Source organism: Populus alba, chromosome 3 (assembly GCF_005239225.2).
Source record: "Populus alba chromosome 3, ASM523922v2, whole genome shotgun sequence".
NCBI lineage: Eukaryota > Viridiplantae > Streptophyta > Magnoliopsida > Malpighiales > Salicaceae > Populus > Populus alba.
Genome location: NC_133286.1, coordinates 18,949,510 through 18,968,171, shown reverse-complemented (window position 1 = coordinate 18,968,171; position 18,662 = coordinate 18,949,510). Strand labels below are relative to the sequence as shown.

Here is an 18,662-nt window from a genome sequence, read left to right as displayed (position 1 = left end):
CAACCCCTTATCTCGTTTTACTATTCATCTTCTTGCTTGCAGAACGTGCACAGTGCACGTTCTGCATGCAAGAATTAATTACCCGGTTACTGTGCATTTGCACAGTAACTTGGCAAATTAATTCACTGGGTACTGTGCACACAGTAACCCGTTACTATGTGCACAGTAACCAGCCCATTTGGGCCTGGGCTGGGACTTCAGCCAGCCCATGTAAAAGGGCCAGGTTTGGCCCAGCCCATGCAATTGGGCCTGATCCAGCCCATTGTAAAAAAATGAAAAAAAATATTATTGTTTTAAAAAATATTTATGATGTTCCCATTTTTTTTTTATGTTATTTTTATTAATATCGGGTAGTATTTTTATGTCGTAAAAATACAAATCGGGTATTAAAATACCCGGGTTTTTTTGTCACAAACTTCCAAAAATACAAAAAAAATTTTAAAAATATTTTTGTGCATACGGCCAAGTGTCTCAAATCTAAAATATCATATCGTATTTTTCATATGTCAAAAAACAATATTTTAGCATGCATTTTGGCTTTAATAACCAGTTTATTAAAGTCAAGAGAACATTGGCCAAAATCTCAAAAACAACAAAATATTTTATTTTGTTTGATTTTAGTATCAGGGATTATGAATTTATACGTAAATAGTATTCCTGATATTAAAAAGATATTTTCTTTTGACGACAATAGTTAGTTTTTTACCCGATAAAGATAAGGATCTCCTTACAGAGGAGGACTTATCTTAAACCGTAAACGAACCAACAATTCAAAAACCACAACACGATTTTAGATTTTATCAGACATTAAAACAATGCAGCCTACCTTAGGTAGGGCGTAGTTGGGGTGCTAATACCTTCCCTTTACGCAACCAGTCTCCGTACCCGATCTCTAAAGACCAATTAAGGTTCCTAGTAACCAGAATACTAGGTGGCGACTCCCAGTCCATATTTTCACTTGTAGAGACAAGAATTCTTTGTCTCTCCCTATTTTTGCCAGGAATAAATATTCCGATTTTTCCTTGAGGGTGGACGATCGCCGCGCCGCCGCACACGTGCGACAATGACCATCTATTGTGGTTGCAGGATGCTCTTCAAGACAAAGGTTGAAGGATAACGAGGCCAGCTTAGCATGAAGTCCATATGCCTTGTGGTTCAAAGAATCAAACCCAGTAAAATCAATACAACCTAGAACCAGGTGCAGGGCCGAATATGATCAGGCAAAATCACATTTTAAACTCTTCAACCATGAGAAATTTGATACACTAAGAGCACTGGATTCAAATAAGAAATTGCGGCCTTTGCAACTTCGAAAGCTTGCCATAGGGGGTGTTTGACATTGATTGCAATCTGTGTTGGAGAGTTTTGTTAGTTCAAAACTGTATTGGAGAGGTGGGAGATTCAAAATCAATCCCTAATGAATTGATAAGAAGTATTTTGAAATTACCCAAAGAATATATCAAGTTAAGATTGCATCGGAGAATGGAGGATCCAAGATCAATCTCTGATGAATTGGTGAAAGATCTTTAGATATCACTTGAAGAATTTGTCAGCCCAAGAGTGCACTAGAGAATAAGGATCTAAGATCAACCCTTGAAAAATTAATAAGAGGTTATTAAGCATAACATGATGAATGTGTCAGTTCAATATTGCATTGGAGAATGAGGGATTCAAAATCAACCCATGATGAATTGGTGAGAGACCCTTAGATATCACCCTAGAAAGTAATGTTATTGCAATAGAAATACCTTATACCCATCCTTCAGAGATTATAAGGCTATTGCCCTAGAAAAACTGAGTTAATCCCTTCATTGGCCTCATACCCATCTTTTGAATTGTGGGGTTTTTTTTCATAGGAAGACCAAGTTAATCTCTTCATTGGAATGTATCTAAAAACTCTTAGATAGATAACGTATGTCAGAGATACATTATTTTTATTTTAAAAATAAATTTACATTCCTATCAATGATTATGCATCTCGAGGTTATCTGAGTGATATGTATGAAAGAGGTTCTTAAGAGAAATATATGTTGGAGGTGGCGCCAAAGTGTTTGCTTTAACTGCCCTAATAATTCTGAATGAGTGATTTTATTTTGATTTCAAGATAGTTATAAATCCTTATGATACTCCAAATGCACATAAGTTGATCCCTCACAATTCTTTCTTGATCTTTCATTTCCACCATGAGAATGACTTCATTTGAAAGGTTCTTCATTTGTAAAAACAAGAAGGCCTCTGTTGTAGCAAATTAGCATTTTTTATTCATATATGATTTTACATGACTTGCTTCATCATAAACAAATTTTTATCTTAGCATAAACACTCTGGTACCCCCTCTTATTAAGTTCTTTAAAGCTTAAGAAATTATATATTTTGAAAATATCAAGAGCCTGAGTGAGGCTCTGAAAAATTTATCTAAAAAGTGCTGAACTCAGATAAAGTATCTTAGCTTATTAATGATAAAAAATAGGTTCAGACATGTTGCTTATATCCAAGCACGATGAGTTCGGATAAGATAGCCCGACTCTACGTAGGTGATAGGGTGAATGGCCGGCACCCACCATGACAGCACACCCAGCAAGCGAGGCATGCAACGCCTATGCTGAGCATGTGCTTAGATAGGGCTCATACATCTTAATAGTAGTTGGGTCTAAGCCCGAGTCCATGAAGAATTTTTTTGGACCTTTAAGAAGTTTTCTATGGTCATTAAATTTGAGTCTATCCGTTTGTCACCTGTAGGTTGTCTTAAATGAGCTTGGTGTTCGTAATCTGCAAGTGCCCAAATGAGTATTCTCTTGAATCACTGTTTCAGATGAAACTGAAACTCGGCCATTATTCAGTTAACTGGGAAAGGTCCATAGTGGTCGGCAAAACTAATGTGTGAAGCAACTGAATTGCCGTGCCAGGACAAAGCTTCAAACTCAACTATCTTTTGGATATATGTTGGGTTAATTAATTCGAAAGTACACATAATTAATTCGATATAACTATGAAATCAATTAGCGTGCCATGAGAATAAGAATAGAGGAATGAGAATGGTTATTCTGCACCTTTTTTCACTTGTACACAAAACTCTTTATTAAAAAGAAAAAAGAGGCGAGGAGAGAGTTCATGACTCTCTAATTTTCAACCCAGCATCTGGATCCGGCTTTTAGCATATATATTCCCTCAATAATTTTGAATAGTCAAGTTCACTTTTCATTTTTCATGAAGCAAACATCTGCATTTTTCAAAGGCATGTTGGCCCTTTCAGTTGCTGAGGACTTTCAGTAGAGATATGATAGCAAGGTCAATTGACAAGACTGTTTTCTGTTGATCGATGGGAGTTTCCCTTGTTGTTTTGCCAAGATGCAGTGAGAACTGTCTAGCGACACCAATCAAGCAGGCACACCTCCACTTACGGACCATCCCTGTAAATGAACTTGACCACTTGGTTCACGCATTAACGTTGGTTTGTTAACATTTTGGTCTGGTAGGTCCTGGTCTGAAGTGCTTGATGCATGCCATGATCCTGATGTGGGATGGTGATGTTTTTTCTTCCCTTTGCTTGGTGTTATTCACTTTTTACTCTCTCTTTTTCCCTTGTATGTATATTGAACCCGACAATGATTGAAACAACCATTTGCCTGGCCTCGCAGATTGTGACCAGCTTGGAGGGCCCATCTTCTTTCGGAAGCAAAATATTTCAAAAAGGTCAAATTTTATGGATGCTTTTATCGTCCATGGGATAGGAGACTCACAAATTGCTGGAAGTGCGTTGTGCGCTAGCCAGCCATGTACCGTGTCCATTGTCAACCGTGATACATGTTACTTGAAAAAAGAAGAAGCTCTTTCTTCCTTCTTTGCACTGCTTGCAGATACCGCGTAGTGCAGCTTTCTGTCTTCTGATTATTTAAATCCATCTCTTTTTCCACAAGCTTAGTGGATACTGGATAGCAGCAGTGCGGCTATACATGCGTTAGAAACAGGAATAGACATGTGGAATTAAAGCCCAGCAACGAATCAGGTATATATACACCCGGCCGGAAGTATCTAGACCAGGGATGCTGTCATGGATTACTTTTGTTATCCATTTGTTTTGTGACAAATTAGCGTTCAGAATGTCAGGCCTTTCGACTTGTTGTAAACCAGAATCATTTTGCAAATGTTATTTTCACAGATCTTGATTGTTAACTTTATTGATATAATTATAACGTTACTATTTCACAGGCCTTTCGACTTTATTGATTTTTATTTTATTTTTAAATGTAACAAGCCGATAAGAATGCATGCCCTTAATTAAATTTTGTTAAAAAATAGATTTAATTTATTAGTTGAGAATACATGAAAATACCCTTTATTGTTAAACAAAATAAAGAAAAAATAGAATTACTAATGGATTGCATGTGTAAATATGTGATATATTCCCCAAAAAAATAAAATCCTCACCTTCTGTTTTTTTTTTTTTTTTTTTTTTTTTTTTTTCTGGTTATATTTGGTCTTGAAAGCCCTTAAAAGGATATTTTCCTATTTAATAACCAATATTTTCTCGCAGTCTCCCTCAAACTATGGATCTTGAACAAAAAGATAAAAAAAAAACAAAGGAATTGATCTAGATTTCAAGTTCATCGTACAATATTTTTCAAGGGACAAAAACCCCTTCACCATTTGAAAATTTGGGGCATGCCTCTGTTGCATGCTCACCGTTGAAAAAACACTTCTCCAATTTTAAACTTTCCACCGCATTTAAATTTATCAAAGGAAAAGAAAAGAAAAGAAAAGAAAAGAACAAATTCCACTGCTTTAGAAATTGGAAATAAGGAAGAAAAGGGAGTTAAAAAAGGAATAATTTTCTGCTAAATTTCAGCCAGAATAATTTTTTTAACAAATAAAATTCACAAAATAAAATGTACTCTTGATCTACGTACATCATCAGAGTGTTAGCTGTTTCTGGTTTGTGATGAACTGGCTGTCTGAAAAAAGAACGGCTAATGGGTCTGTTAGCACAGTGGTGTAGTCCTTGTCTGGGGTTGAAAACACAGGTACAGAAAAATTATTGCTATACATTTAAACCACCATTTTATCAGTATATAAAACTCTTCAATCATGTACCTATATAATTAATATTTTAGATTGCGATGTTGTTATTTTTTAAAATATATATTTTTAAAATAATTTAAAATAGTATTTTTTTTATATTTAAAATTTATTTTTTTGTTTTAGTATTTTTTTTTTGTCTCAAATACAAACACATTTGCAAAAACATATATCGAAGAAATGGGGAGAGCACCAATCTTGGATTTTAAATCACATACCCATCCAGCTTTACTCCCAGACGGTGCCTCGGAACTTCACACGTGTCAGACGTCTAAGCTCATGGCTTATGATTGGCAGTGTTATTGCGGTGTGACTCACCGAAAAAAGCAAGGGATGATCAAACTAATGCCACTAATGAATTTGATGGTGCATGCGGCGCTTAGCGAGGCAGGTTCATTATATAATCGCATATTCATTGTTTAATTAAAGTTAATAGCTTTCTTCTTTCCTTTTTTTTTGTCTTTATTAAGTAGGGTATAATTAATAATTACTCGGTGGTTAGCTGCTAGGTTAAAGAAGGAGAATAAGGTTGGCAAATTCCCACCATTGATCACGTGGACACGTCGCTGTCGCATAAAGATTTAATGGACATGTTGGTCCACAATAGAAAACGTTCTGCAACAATTGCTAATAAATTAAAAACCAACCCCTCGTGAATTGTTTAACATTTCGACCCTCTAATTCCTAATCCGATTGGGTCTTTCCAATTTCAGAGCCATCCGACGCCCGATGGCGTGCCACGCGGAGGATCGTGGCGGGACCCTGACAGAAGCAGGCAACCTGACAAGGGCTTGCAAGAATTAGAGACAGCGGAGGAGCACAGGGGAAGGAAAGGGATTAATTAAAAAACAAGGGTTGGATTGAAAGAGAAAAGTCCTAGTTAGGAGTGCCGATGAGATGCTTCTGAGGGAACTTTAAAACTTTATTTATTCTAGTTTGTTGACGAAAGCATCAGATCAGCCCTTCTGATGGGTTGCCGCAATCTATGACTCTTTGGGTTTGTTTAATTAAGAAGCCAGACTTTACGAGGGTGACCTAAGCATGTTTATGTACTTTGGTTTGGTCATTGGTGTGATTTGTCCCTCCGCCCTCATTGTTTTGCTTTGAAAAACTTCTATCTAATTATTTTGTCAGCGTGGACAAGCCTCTTCAATACTTATTATACTAATAAATCTTCCTTTCTGTTGGCGTGTCCAGGCTTTGATACCACCTCCCCCAAGTTTAATATTTTAAAAGTTTATAGAGTTATTTTGATTAATAGTCATTTTTTTAAAATATTTTTTTATTTTTTTAAAAAATTATTTTTATAACCTGTACATCAAAATAATATTAAAACACGAATAAAATTAATTTAAAACAAAAACAAAAATAAAATAAAATAAAATTTTTAAAAACACTTCTAAAACGTTAAAATAAATTGGCTTTTAATGTGTGTTTAGGAACGGGAGTAAAATCGTTTTTTTTAAGAATTTAATTTTTTTAAATTAATGATTGTTTTAATGTATTAGTATTAAAAATAATTATTTTTCTAAAAATATTATTTTAATATTTTTTCAAATAAAAATAATTCTTTAAAATAAATATTACCATATTTTTATACTCAAAACCCATTCTCTGCGCCTTTTTATTATTATTATTTTTTTTGCGCCTTTTTATTTTTAATTGTGTAGTATGTGGTTCCGAGGGGGGCTAAGCTTTGATTTAGCAAGGCACCTTCGCTAGGGTTAAATTTTTGTTGGGAACCATATCTGTCTTTTCTGTCATCTGCTAAAATCCAATGTTGCCCATCTTTTCATGTCCTGTACTCTTTAGTATGGGGTATAGTTGTACTGATGGAGGAATATTTATCATCGTCTGTAAATACAGTCTTTTAACCTTGAAGATTTCGGTTCATGCTCTTATACTTTTGTTTTTGCCATCTCCTCCACCTGGTAATTAGTGGGAAAGAGATGTTTAGATCAAATTTGCTGATGGAGCTGATCACACGACATGAACGGCCATCCTCGCCTCCTTTTCTTTCCATGTGAAGCCGATGTCATAACAGCTCTTGCATAAATTGACCTAGATGCTACCATTGTAGTTAACTGTGATCCTGCGGCGGCTAAAGAAAAAACACTGTAACACCAGACTTGTCGGAAGAGATTTCTGTTCTACAACTTTTTCTAAGATTTGAACCCCAGTATAATTCAAATTAGAAGCAAGTTCACGGACAGAAAACTACTACACGATAATTTATTACAGATTAAGGGACATTTCTTATTTATTGTACAGCGAGCAGACAGTGGGCAGCTCGGAATAAGCAACAAGAAAGCATTCATCCAATTTCTGAAATGGCAGGGGTGACACGATAAACTGTTTGGAGGTACCAAATTACAGCGAAGAACGATCTGTCTTCAAATTTCAAATTTCATTTCTATCTTTTCCAGTCGGAAACTTCTAACAACGAATCCGAGAATGATTGAACAAGAAACAGCACAGTAAGAGAAATCAATTCTCGAGTCGAGGATGGGTTAGCCAACATTTATATATGTCTACACTTTGATCGGAAACAGTGTCATAAAGCACAATTATCCAAGTCTCGAGTCATATATTTGGGTTCAAAGTATTCGAATTATTAGTTTAACAGGACTTTTCTACCGACCACAAGCAAAATGAAACAAATTGATAGACTGCCACCATTAATTTCGGGAGGGGGATGCATCTTGTCGTGGATGATGAAATAAGAATTTTTCTTCATGCTACTATGCCATACCTTTTTTTCTTCAATATCTATTGTTTTCTCTATTGGCTTCTTAGGGTTCGAGGGACAATGTCAATGGCCTACAACAGCAAGAACGTATTCCAAAGACGGGTGGCATTAATTTCTCTAGTCCTTTTGCTTTTATTTGTCTTTTTTTATGCTGGCGTTTCAACTGATATATAAGCAAAAACATATCATATAGGTTGAACTTAGTCCTTTTTATATTATTCTTTAACAAAAACATATCATCATATAATTTTATTTCGCTTGAACTTAGTTACAACTAGTGACTTTTGACACTTAATTATAATCTTATTGACAACTAAGCCTCTAGAAATAAGTGATATGATATAGGCTGCCCAATTCATTTTCTAAAGAAATCGTCGAGGGTCAAAATTAAGAATGTTTGCTGAGCACTATGGCGCCGGCCTCACAGCCTCGCCTTAGAGAAATTCCCACCGCGGGAACAAGTAGCCGTACGTCAACCCTAGTTCATATATTGAAGTAAACAAATTTTGAGGTGGAAGAACTAGTCCAACCGATTACTTGTTTTTCATTTGTGATAAATTAAGTACATATAATTGAAATAAGAACCTCACACCTCACACCTAACCCTTACCTGTCAGTACCGACCGACGAGAACTATTATGATAATAATATTAACACTCTTCATCGAGGCGTAAAACATGTATCTCGAGCTAAGTATTTCCATCAACAATGGTATTTTACATACTAAAATAACAAAATACAACCATTTTAGCTGTTTTTAAAACCTCTTTTTTTTTTCTATTCTTGGGCGACTATAATTGAGTGACAACTCATTTGTTAAAAAAAGAATGCGAGTACCTTTATTTATTTGCCATGCATTGCTTAAATCGGGACAGCACCGTAAGCCCTTTAACTGGGTCGTCTCTCTCAGCACAAACATTATTGGAGGAGTTTCCTGCACCCACGTTTATTGACTTACTTTCAAACTCATGGGATAGAAACAGACCTCATCACCTTCAAACCCACCATTTTAAAAGATTGATCTTGCAAATTGCATGTAACCAGAAAAAAAAAATAAAAAAAATTGACTGGTCTCGCAGTATATTGAGAATATTAGTCGGTGAGAATAACCCAGATGACATTCTAATAAAAGAATAGAAAAAACAAATCAACCCAGAAATGAAAGAAGTAGGTAAGTTTAAGAATAGAAAATCAAATTGTAAATATACCCTCGAATCAAAATTTTAGATAGTGATATTGAATTTTGTAGTTATAAAAATTGATCAAGATTGATTTTGTTCAAACTTCGAGTTATAAGTTAGGATTAATCTGTATCAATTTAATGTTTAATTATTTTTTAAAATTGTTTGAAATAATTTTTTTTATTAAAAGAATACATAATTTTTTCTATTAAAAGAATACATAATTTTTTCACTAACCTAATTAGGATCAGATCAAAAAATTACTGGGCTATAAGGGTTTCGCAGCAAAGTGACAAACCAGAAATAGAACGCTACCAAAAGGAAATCTCGCTTTTAGCCTTGTGGTCTCTCGCTTGGAATGAAAGGCGGATCAAAACAAGTTAACTTTTAGGTAACTCCAATGAGACAGTGACGGACAATTCACAAGCTGGCAGGAGTAGAGACTAGAGAGAGACTCCATGGGCATGACGCTTGTCAAGGAGATGGTATAATTTTATCCCATCCCCAGTGGCGACACGTAGCAAAGCAAAAGCCATTATGGGCATAACACGTTGGAAAAGATGATTAGCTGTTGCCAGAAGGAACCGGTGCTGCTGACGTGGGACGTCGCTGTCGTAAGGAGCTTAATAATGCCCAGGTAGTGATGGCCTAATCACCCCCAGGCGAGTGACAAAGCCTTGATTAAAGTGCCCCCTTACACACTTGCCACTACTTTGCCTTTAAATCACACATTTTGCCACTGCTGTCCTCGAACTACCAATTCTTAATCTATCCACTTCAATGACAACATTGCCCTTTTGAATCTCCATTACGCATGCAGAAATGCCCAAGTTTTACTTGTCAAAGAGTAATTGCGTCTTCGGATGTTGCTTCTTATTGCATAAACAAATTACAAATATGCTAAGAGAAAGATTCTTGCCCACTGGCTTGTATAGGCTAGGGGAGATGGTTACAGCCACAATTTTGTACTCTCAGTTGCCGGGCTTTGCTACTTTTAACTTGTATATGCATAGACTAGAGAATAGGTCTCATTCTTTCAAAGAAAAAGCAACAACGCTCCTTTGTTTTTATTTAAACCTACCCTCTTAACTTTTCTTTCAATGTTTTAATTTCGGTGGAACTAAATTTGATTCCTTTTAAATCATTCAAGAGAATGTTTGGCCAGTTTTTGCATATATTATTCAATTTTCTTTGCTTAAAATACACATATTAGTCTGATGGATAATTTTATGGTGTTTATCGAGAAATTAATAGTATCTTATTAATTAGTTGTGTTTAAAACTATCTTAAAGATAAAAATAGATAGAATCCTAAAGGGAGATGTTCTTATTATTTGTAAACTTCGGTGAAAACACAAGCTGCAAACTTTTCAAATTAAAGCAAACGACGTCAACTATACAATACATAGCTTCTCAAGAACTGAAATGTCATTTGCTGTTCCGATATCATTCCAAAAAGATAGAGAGTTGTATGTGCTGAAAAAGTGAGAGCTAACTAGGTAGCAGCCTAGCACCCATTATTTGTTTTGTCATGTAATGGATTTGAAACAAAATGTGGCTTTGGGAGGAAGGAATTCTACATCTGCAAGTAAACTCTCTAATCAAACATTGGCTATCGGATTCCAGAACAGTATAGATCAATATAATAGACATTTATAATAACGCCTCGAGAGGCTCCTATCATGCCGGGGTCCTATTTTATATTTATTACCTACTCCTCTTCTTTTGACTCCGCCATGTCCTTCCATGGTAATTTTAAAGAAGCACGGGGCATCTAATGATAAATTCGAACAAAAAGATCGCTTTTTCATTGTCTGAACAATTTCGGTTCCATGCAGGGGCACTTTTGTCAACAGAAATAAAGTACAAGCCATACAAACACAAACACAAAGAGTTAACAAGCGTGTTGAAGTTGTCCACTCGGAGGGATGGACTTATGAATGGATAGGGATGTGAAATTCCGAGGGAAAGAAAGACGGTGAAAAAGAAGACTAAGCAGTAATTTCTGTTCTGCAACCAAAAAAAAAAACAACAACCAGTGATTTCTGCTCAAGAGGGCTATACCTTTTATGCCCTTAATTTGCTGTCCATGCATCTCTGTTTAACGTAAACAGAATAAAATATTGGAAGTCGTCGAAAATGAAAATGAAAATGAATATCCTTGTCGATTTATGGTAGTATTTTGTGTGTGTGAAATAATTTTTATGGCATGGATATAGATAATGGGGCTAGAATGCTAGCAGACATTTTCTATAACCTTATTCTCTCATCTTTATTTCATAGATTCTTCTTTTGTTAGTGTGTCCATGAGTAACTCGCTCTTATTACCTTCTTTTTCTACTAGCAGTACTAGAACCATTACTTGTTGTACTCTTGTTGTCTCTACTGCTTCTTCTTGTGTAATTTCTTGTGCATAAACTTGGTGGAAACACTTGAGAGAGTCAAACCTTCAATGGTGGTTCTTGATTTTCTTCTACTAGTTGTTTTGAGTTGAGAAATTTGTAAGGACCCTCTTGTCAAACTTGATTTTCTTGCTAGAATCTTTGTTGGGCGTTGGAGTTTGTGTTTTAATATAAGCTGAATTTCGAATCTATGTTTGTTCTGGTCCGTTTCTTTTTCTAGGTGTTGTTTTTGGTTGGTAGTTAACTGGATAAAAACCATTTAAGCTCTGTTTTAGATTAGAAACTCAAGAATCTTGAGGATTCTTTGATTCTTTCTTGAGGGTGTATATGTGAATTACTTTTCTTGTTTAATATCTGGTCCTCTTGTAGCATTCAAAATCTGAACTTTGTAGCTGTTTTGATGGATAAGATCGCATCTTTTCCTGAAACACCCATCTCCTTTCCGAGTTCCACTTGTTTGTAATTGAATTTGGAGTTAGGTGAAGTTCTCTAAATATTCTTCTTCGTTTAACCGTGCCTCTTCTTGGTCTCATAGGTGAAGTTCGCTAACTATTCTTCTTCGTTTAACCGTGCCTCTTCTTGGTCTCATAGGTGAAGTTCAAGTTCGCTAACTATTCTTCTTCGTTTAACCGTGCCTCTTCTTGGTCTCTTAAGTTTGGATTTCTTTTGATGTTGGGTTCTTACTAGACAGACTCTGTAGACTTGATAGTGGCTCCCTTTCTTTCTCTCTCCCTTTATTTTTTTCTACACCTAGGGCTAGGCAATAAGTAAGACCCACTTAAACCTTTGGTACTGTTTTTAGATATCCCGTGTTTGTTACTGCTTTGGATGAGTTTGCTTCATGTATTTGGGTTTGGTTTAAAGGTGGGTCATCTACTTTGGATGCTATGTTGCTGGATTGTATCAGTAATTTACATGAACTGGTTCATTAATGGTGGAATTTTGGAGACCAAGGCTGGTTTGCTTGGTGATGGTGGCAAGATGTGGCTCAAATGCTTGGAGAAAGTTTCAGGGAATAGTTGCAAGATCCATCATCTCTACTACCAGTATATTGGTTCCAAGAGAATTAGAAAAACATGGTGGAGAAAGCTTTTGTTCGCGTGGATAGTTGGCTGGATCACTGTCTCTGTTTGGCTCTTCTGGTACATGAGCTCACAAGCTTTTGAGAAGAGGAAAGAGACCCTTGCAAGTATGTGTGATGAGAGGGCTAGAATGCTACAGGATCAGTTTAATGTGAGCATGAACCATGTGCAGGCCATGTCCATTTTAATCTCAACCTTTCATCATGGAAAAAACCCTTCTGCTATTGATCAGGTTAACTAGATCTCCTTTAACTCTTAGCAACTCTGAATACCAAATCTGGTAGAAATTGCTAATTGTCTTAGAAGTGCTTAAATGCCTTGCTTCTTTTGTTCAATAATGTCAAATTATTTACAAACCAGAGTCGATCATTGCTCCCGCTCCTTCGATTTGATTAATCTAGGTTCTTAATCACCCAACTGCTTTTACTATATTCAATAATTTCGGTGCGCAGTTTTGTTATTCTAAGTTTTTTCCATTTTTGGAAATTAGTTCACAGTGTTAATTTCAGTGAATTTTTTGAGGTTTCCATTTCATACTGTTAATGGCTTAGTCCAGAACTAGATCTTGGGTACTTCTTTTCTATTATTGATATTATCCAGTTGAAGTATAAACTGATTTTCTAAATTTCAGAGGACTTTTGCGAGGTATACGGAGAGAACCGCTTTTGAGAGGCCCCTTACTAGTGGAGTGGCATATGCTGTAAGGGTGATCCACTCTGAGAGGGAACAATTTGAGAATCAACAAGGCTGGACTATTAAGAGGATGGATACCTTTGAACAAAGTCCAGTTCAAAAGGATGACAATGTCGCCAAAGCATTGGAGCCATCCCCAATTCAGGAAGAATATGCTCCTGTCATCTTTGCACAGGATACTGTCGCACATGTGGTTTCCCTTGATATGCTGTCAGGAACAGTAAGCTCAATTCCTTTTTTTTATTTAAAAATTTCAGAAATGTTTTTTATCGTCCAATTCCCTGGCTGCTCATAGATTTCGCTAAAATAATGCTAATGGGACACAATAAATTACCAAGAAATAAAAACCTGGTGATAGCTTCCATTCATGTTTTTCCACCGGTCTCACAATTTTGGTTAAGCTATTCTTTTAATTCCTTGACTGCTGCATTGCTGATTTAAATGTACTTATTTGCGAAGTTTCGTTTACATCCATATCAGGAAGACCGTGAAAACGTGTTGCGTGCTAGAGCATCTGGAAAGGGGGTTCTAACTGCTCCTTTCAGGTTACTCAAAACTAACCGTCTTGGAGTTATTTTGACATTTGCTGTCTACAAGACAGACCTCCCTTCTAATGCAATGCCAAATGAGAGGATTCAAGCAACTGACGGGTATGATTTAATTCATCTATATGTGAGAGGAAACGTTTCTTAATTCATATGGTCCTGTTCTGTTGATGCTTGATCAAATAAAGGTGCATAATTGATGCGGAAACTGAGTTTTAATCCAGAAGCAAGGGTGATGCTTGAAAATCTCAACTGTTTCCCTACATTTAGTCAGTTGTATGGAAAGAAAAAATAATATTTGCAAATTTTATGGTGTCAGGATGTTCCCAAAGTGATGCTCTAATAAAAAGCTTGGATATATAGAGTTGGCACTCTGATGAAAATTATAATTAATAAACAGCTCTTCTGATCTTCTCATGACTCCAATCAGGTACCTTGGAGGAATCTTTGACATTGAGTCACTTGTGGAAAAGCTACTTCAACAGCTTGCAAGCAAGCAAACTATCTTAGTGAATGTATATGATATCACTCATCAGTCTCACCCTATCAGCATGTATGGTTCAAATGTATCAGATGATGGGCTGGAACATGTCAGTGCCCTTAATTTTGGGGATCCTTTCAGAAAGCATGAGATGCGCTGCAGGTAATCAATAAACATCCATCTTTTGTTGAATGGCATGGGGTTCGACTTGTGTATGAAATAGCCATCTCTATTTGATTGTTTTGATGTGGTTATGCCATTATTATTCAAAAGAACGGAGAAAAAAAATCACCAGTTGTCTCTAAATCAATGTTGTAATGCTTTTAAGTGTATATTAGTTGAGACAGTTGCATAAACTAGTTGTCTCTCTTAATGCAGATTCAAACAAAAACCACCATGGCCATGGTTAGCAATAACAACATCAATTGGCATCCTTGTGATTGCATTGCTTATTGGTTACATATTCCATGCAACTATGAATCGAATTGCCAAAGTTGAAGATGATTTCCATGAGATGATGGAGCTTAAAAAACGAGCTGAGGCAGCTGATGTTGCAAAATCTCAGGTATTTGGTATTTCTATTCTGCTCCTCTTTTCTTTAGGCTTGCAAGTTATGTCATACAATGCTAAATAAATTTCAACTTTTTGTAGTTTCTTGCTACGGTTTCCCATGAGATCAGAACCCCAATGAATGGTGTCCTAGGTGAGTTTTGAAATTGTCCATTACCCGTCCAATATAAGGAACAGTGCAAAGTTCATGCAGCCATGACACTGCCTTTGTCCGTGTTTCAGGAATGCTACATATGCTTATGGACACAGAACTAGATGCAACTCAGCAAGATTATGTTAGAACTGCACAAGACAGTGGAAAAGCACTAGTCTCACTTATAAATGAGGTCTTGGATCAAGCAAAGATTGAATCTGGTAAGATTGAGCTTGAGGCAATGCAGTTTGATCTGCGAGCAATTATGGATGAAGTATTGGCACTCTTTTCTGGCAAGGCTCATGAGAAAGGAGTTGAGGTAAAGTGTGTTTCTCGAAATTTGTTGTTTTGTTTCCTTCGGGCCCCACTTCTTGTCTTTGATCCTTCTTTACATGTTTCATTTTCATGATACAATTGGCGGGAAGAGCAGTTGGCAGTTTACGTGTCTGATGGTGTTCCTGAAATGCTAATCGGTGATCCAGGGAGGTTTCGGCAAATTATTACCAATCTCATGGGGAATTCAATCAAAGTAAGTACCCAGTTATTTCTTCCTTCAACCTCTTTGGTAACAATTATGGTTGAATATCCAAATTGATACACAGCCACCAAAAACTGATTCAACTGAAAACTTGAGAACTTGCACAGAGATATAGGAGAAAACACCAGCCATAGTTTTTTTTGTGTTAAGGCTTGGACATAGGTCTTCATGTTTTCAAGTTCTGGCAGCTGGATTAGCTAATGGTTTCTTGCTCAGTGATCCTGAAGAGATCTCTCTGTGCTTGCCATGTGTTGGTTGGAATTAGGCCCCATTGTGACATAAAAATTGTACCTTCCTTTTGAGGAAGAGTGGAATGAGGAATGTTGTGCCTTGTCCTTAGGCTTAATGGCCTCTTCTAACACATGATTTTTCCCCTGTCAACGAGAAGGAAAAAGGAGTTGTTGACTGATGTTTTCTTACCTCTTTTTTTTTTCCAGTTTACAAAGAAAGGGCACATCTTTCTCACTGTTCATCTTGTTGCGGAGGTAATGGACTCGATAGATGTTGAGACAGAATCATCATCACGAAACACCTTGAGTGGTTTGCCAGTTGCAGATAGATGCCGGAGTTGGGTAGGATTTAAGACTTTCAATCCAGAGGGCTCAAGTCATACTCTCTCGCCATCCTCTTCTGACCTCATCAATCTAATAGTTTCAGTTGAGGATACAGGAGAAGGGATCCCTCTAGAAGCCCAGCCTCGTGTTTTTACTCCTTTTATGCAGGTTGATCCCTCTATTTCCAGGAAATATGGAGGCACAGGCATTGGCCTAAGCATAAGCAAGTGTTTGGTTGGCCTCATGAATGGGGATATTGGCTTTGTTAGCATACCAGATATTGGGTCCACCTTCACGTTCACTGCTGTCTTTGGAAACGGTTGCTCCAATTCAAATGAATCCGAGCTCCAGAAGCAGAGACTAAAAACCCAAACTAACACATTGTCTTCCAAATTTCAGGGCATGACTGCATTGGTTGTGGACCCCAAGCCTGTTAGGGCCAAGGTCTCAAGATATCAGATCCAACGACTAGGAATACATGTTGAATTAGTTTTGGATTTAAATCAAGGTTTATCTAGCATAAGCAATGAAAATAAAGTTGTCAATATGGTCTTTATTGAACAGGAAGTTTGGGATAAGGATTCGAGCATTTCAGCTCTCTTTGTCAACAAGTTACAAAATATTGACTTGGAGGTTTCTCCAAAACTGTTCCTCTTGGGAAATTCTCTCAGTTCTTCAAGAACAAACACTGCAACTTCTGGTGTTTATACCCCAAGTGTCATAACCAAGCCCCTCAAGGCAAGTATGCTGGCTGCTTCTTTACAACGTGCAATGGGTGGGAATATGGGGAATCCTTGCAATGGAGAACACCCTAGTTTGTCTCTTCGTAAACTCCTTGTTGGAAGAAAAATGCTTATTGTAGATGACAATAAAGTGAACCTCATGGTAGCTGCTGCTGCTTTGAAGAAGTATGGAGCTGATGTTGTCTGTGCAGATAGTGGCCAAAAGGCTATCAAATTGCTTAAGCCACCTCACAAATTTGATGCATGCTTCATGGATATCCAAATGCCTGAAATGGATGGGTATGTGATGCTTCACGCCTTTAAGATTTTAATGTTGGATTTTTTCAAGTTCGTGGTTAACTTTTGAAACCCACAGCAATAGGAAAACTACTAGTTTTGAAATATATATTTATAGGCTGCCTAGTTTGTGATGGCAGCTGTTTGTGCTGGATGTGCTAATCCAGATGCATTCTTATCTGTCCGTTGATTTTATTTGGATTTATTAATTCATAGATAGATTTGTTGTTAATTTTAAAAACAATGTCCTTTTCCCCCAGGTTTGAAGCTACAAGGAGAATTCGGGATATGGAGTCAAACTGGCATATACCAATACTGGCAATGACTGCAGATGTGATCCAGGCTACATCCGAGGAATGCCAAAGATGTGGGATGGATGGATATGTTTCCAAGCCATTCGAAGCTGAACAACTCTATCAGGAAGTTTCACGTTTTTTGCAGCCAACTTCCAGTGCGAATTTATAGAGAACTTCTTTTGAAGGCTACTCATGACATGAGCTCAAGCACCTGTTCTCCAGGGCTTGAAGGGGTTGAGAGTTTTCCCGAACAGTGAGTTCTCCATTCCCCTAAATTGATTCTTGATTTTCATAGTCTCTGCGATGAAGGTTTTTCTTCCAAAATTCCTGAAACCCGCTACTTTTTTTTCAAAACCTGCAGCACACCTTTCTCAATTGTTCCTCAGATCATTGACTCTAAACCTCAAATTACTTTGCTACCTCACAAGCTTGTTGACTTCCTGATCCGCTTGATGTTTCTCCGGGGAAAAAAATTTGTTTTGTTGCGGAGAGTGTAAATAGAAGCCATGATTGATTGGTTGGGCTCTAGTTCATTGATTGTTTTACGGGCTGCATAATGAAAGCTGACTCCCTTTTCCTCGTAAAGTTGATCTCATTTCCAAGCTGTCATTAGTGTTAGGGAGGAGGGTTTATTGGTAGAGACAGAACTCTTAGAATAGGACGTCGAATTCAATACTTACTTTCCAGTGGATGGAGAAATCCAGATTCCCGAGTGTATCATAGAAAATACGGAATTGCATTCTCCTTCATGTGAAGTAATAAATCAGTGAGAAGCCGAAGAGATCTCTCTTTCTTTGAGGGTGGCCGCCTCTGGCTTGGATACAAGATTCTCTCGGAAGAAGGAAAGATAGCTTCTTGGCAGCAAAGGAGAGAATGCTTCATGTATATTATCTCTTTAATAACGATGTTGATGTGTACCATACTAGGTTACTTCTTGTTAGATGTTTCTAGCAGTACTAGAAGGTTGTACTGCTAAGAATTGATGTAACTTATACAGTCACAGTCAAAAAAATTCGAGTAATCGCAAGATTCTTGTCTGGTTATCACATTTGACTCGCGGCATTATTGTTTCAGAGAACGTTCATTACGCCCCATGACTCTGTTCTTTGCGGGTGAAGTGCTTTTTATCAGTACTCGAAACGGTCCTTCGCAGTTCAGTTGTCAAAAGTGATTGATGCTGTTGTCCTAAAGCTCTATTCCATCCGCTTCTGACAAATCAAGTTAGACATCAAGTCAGAAAACAACGTGTATTATCTACTCTCTCTTTTACCTGCATACAAAATAGATGTACAGGGAACTAGGGAAGGGTATGGAGTGGATGTAGAAAGCCCATGTAGATATATA

The 18,662-nt window shown here is 37.0% G+C and overlaps 1 protein-coding gene across 4 annotated transcripts; it reads left to right on the top strand.

Annotated features, from left to right (window-relative positions):
* The first annotated feature begins 10,995 nt into the window (after nt 1-10,995).
* On the top strand, nt 10,996-18,366 carry LOC118054494 (histidine kinase 3). Of its 4 annotated transcripts, XR_012169356.1 has the most exons (12): nt 10,997-11,942; nt 12,005-12,721; nt 13,121-13,402; nt 13,663-13,832; nt 14,158-14,370; nt 14,587-14,773; nt 14,860-14,911; nt 15,001-15,230; nt 15,342-15,440; nt 15,887-17,025; nt 17,283-17,571; nt 17,680-18,366. XR_012169356.1 is itself a non-coding variant. In XM_035066111.2 (10 exons), the coding sequence occupies exons 1-10, from the start codon at nt 12,236-12,238 to the stop codon at nt 17,485-17,487; spliced, it is 3,063 nt and encodes a 1,020-aa protein (XP_034922002.1). In that variant the 5' UTR covers nt 10,996-12,235; the 3' UTR covers nt 17,488-18,366. The 4 variants fall into 4 exon arrangements, 1 of the variants encoding a protein (XP_034922002.1); XR_004688525.2 differs by having other exon boundaries at nt 10,997-12,721; XR_012169357.1 differs by lacking the exon at nt 12,005-12,721 and having other exon boundaries at nt 11,002-11,506.
* The last annotated feature ends 296 nt before the right edge of the window (nt 18,367-18,662 follow it).

Coding starts and splice junctions, on each gene's coding strand:
- LOC118054494 (XM_035066111.2), top strand. CDS start 12,236: ATGAGTTTGCTTCATGTATTTGGGTTTGGTTTAAAGGTGGGTCATCTA. Junction 13,833..14,157: donor AGGATTCAAGCAACTGACGG/GTATGATTTAAT, acceptor GACTCCAATCAG/GTACCTTGGAGGAATCTTTG. Junction 17,026..17,282: donor CAAATGCCTGAAATGGATGG/GTATGTGATGCT, acceptor CTTTTCCCCCAG/GTTTGAAGCTACAAGGAGAA.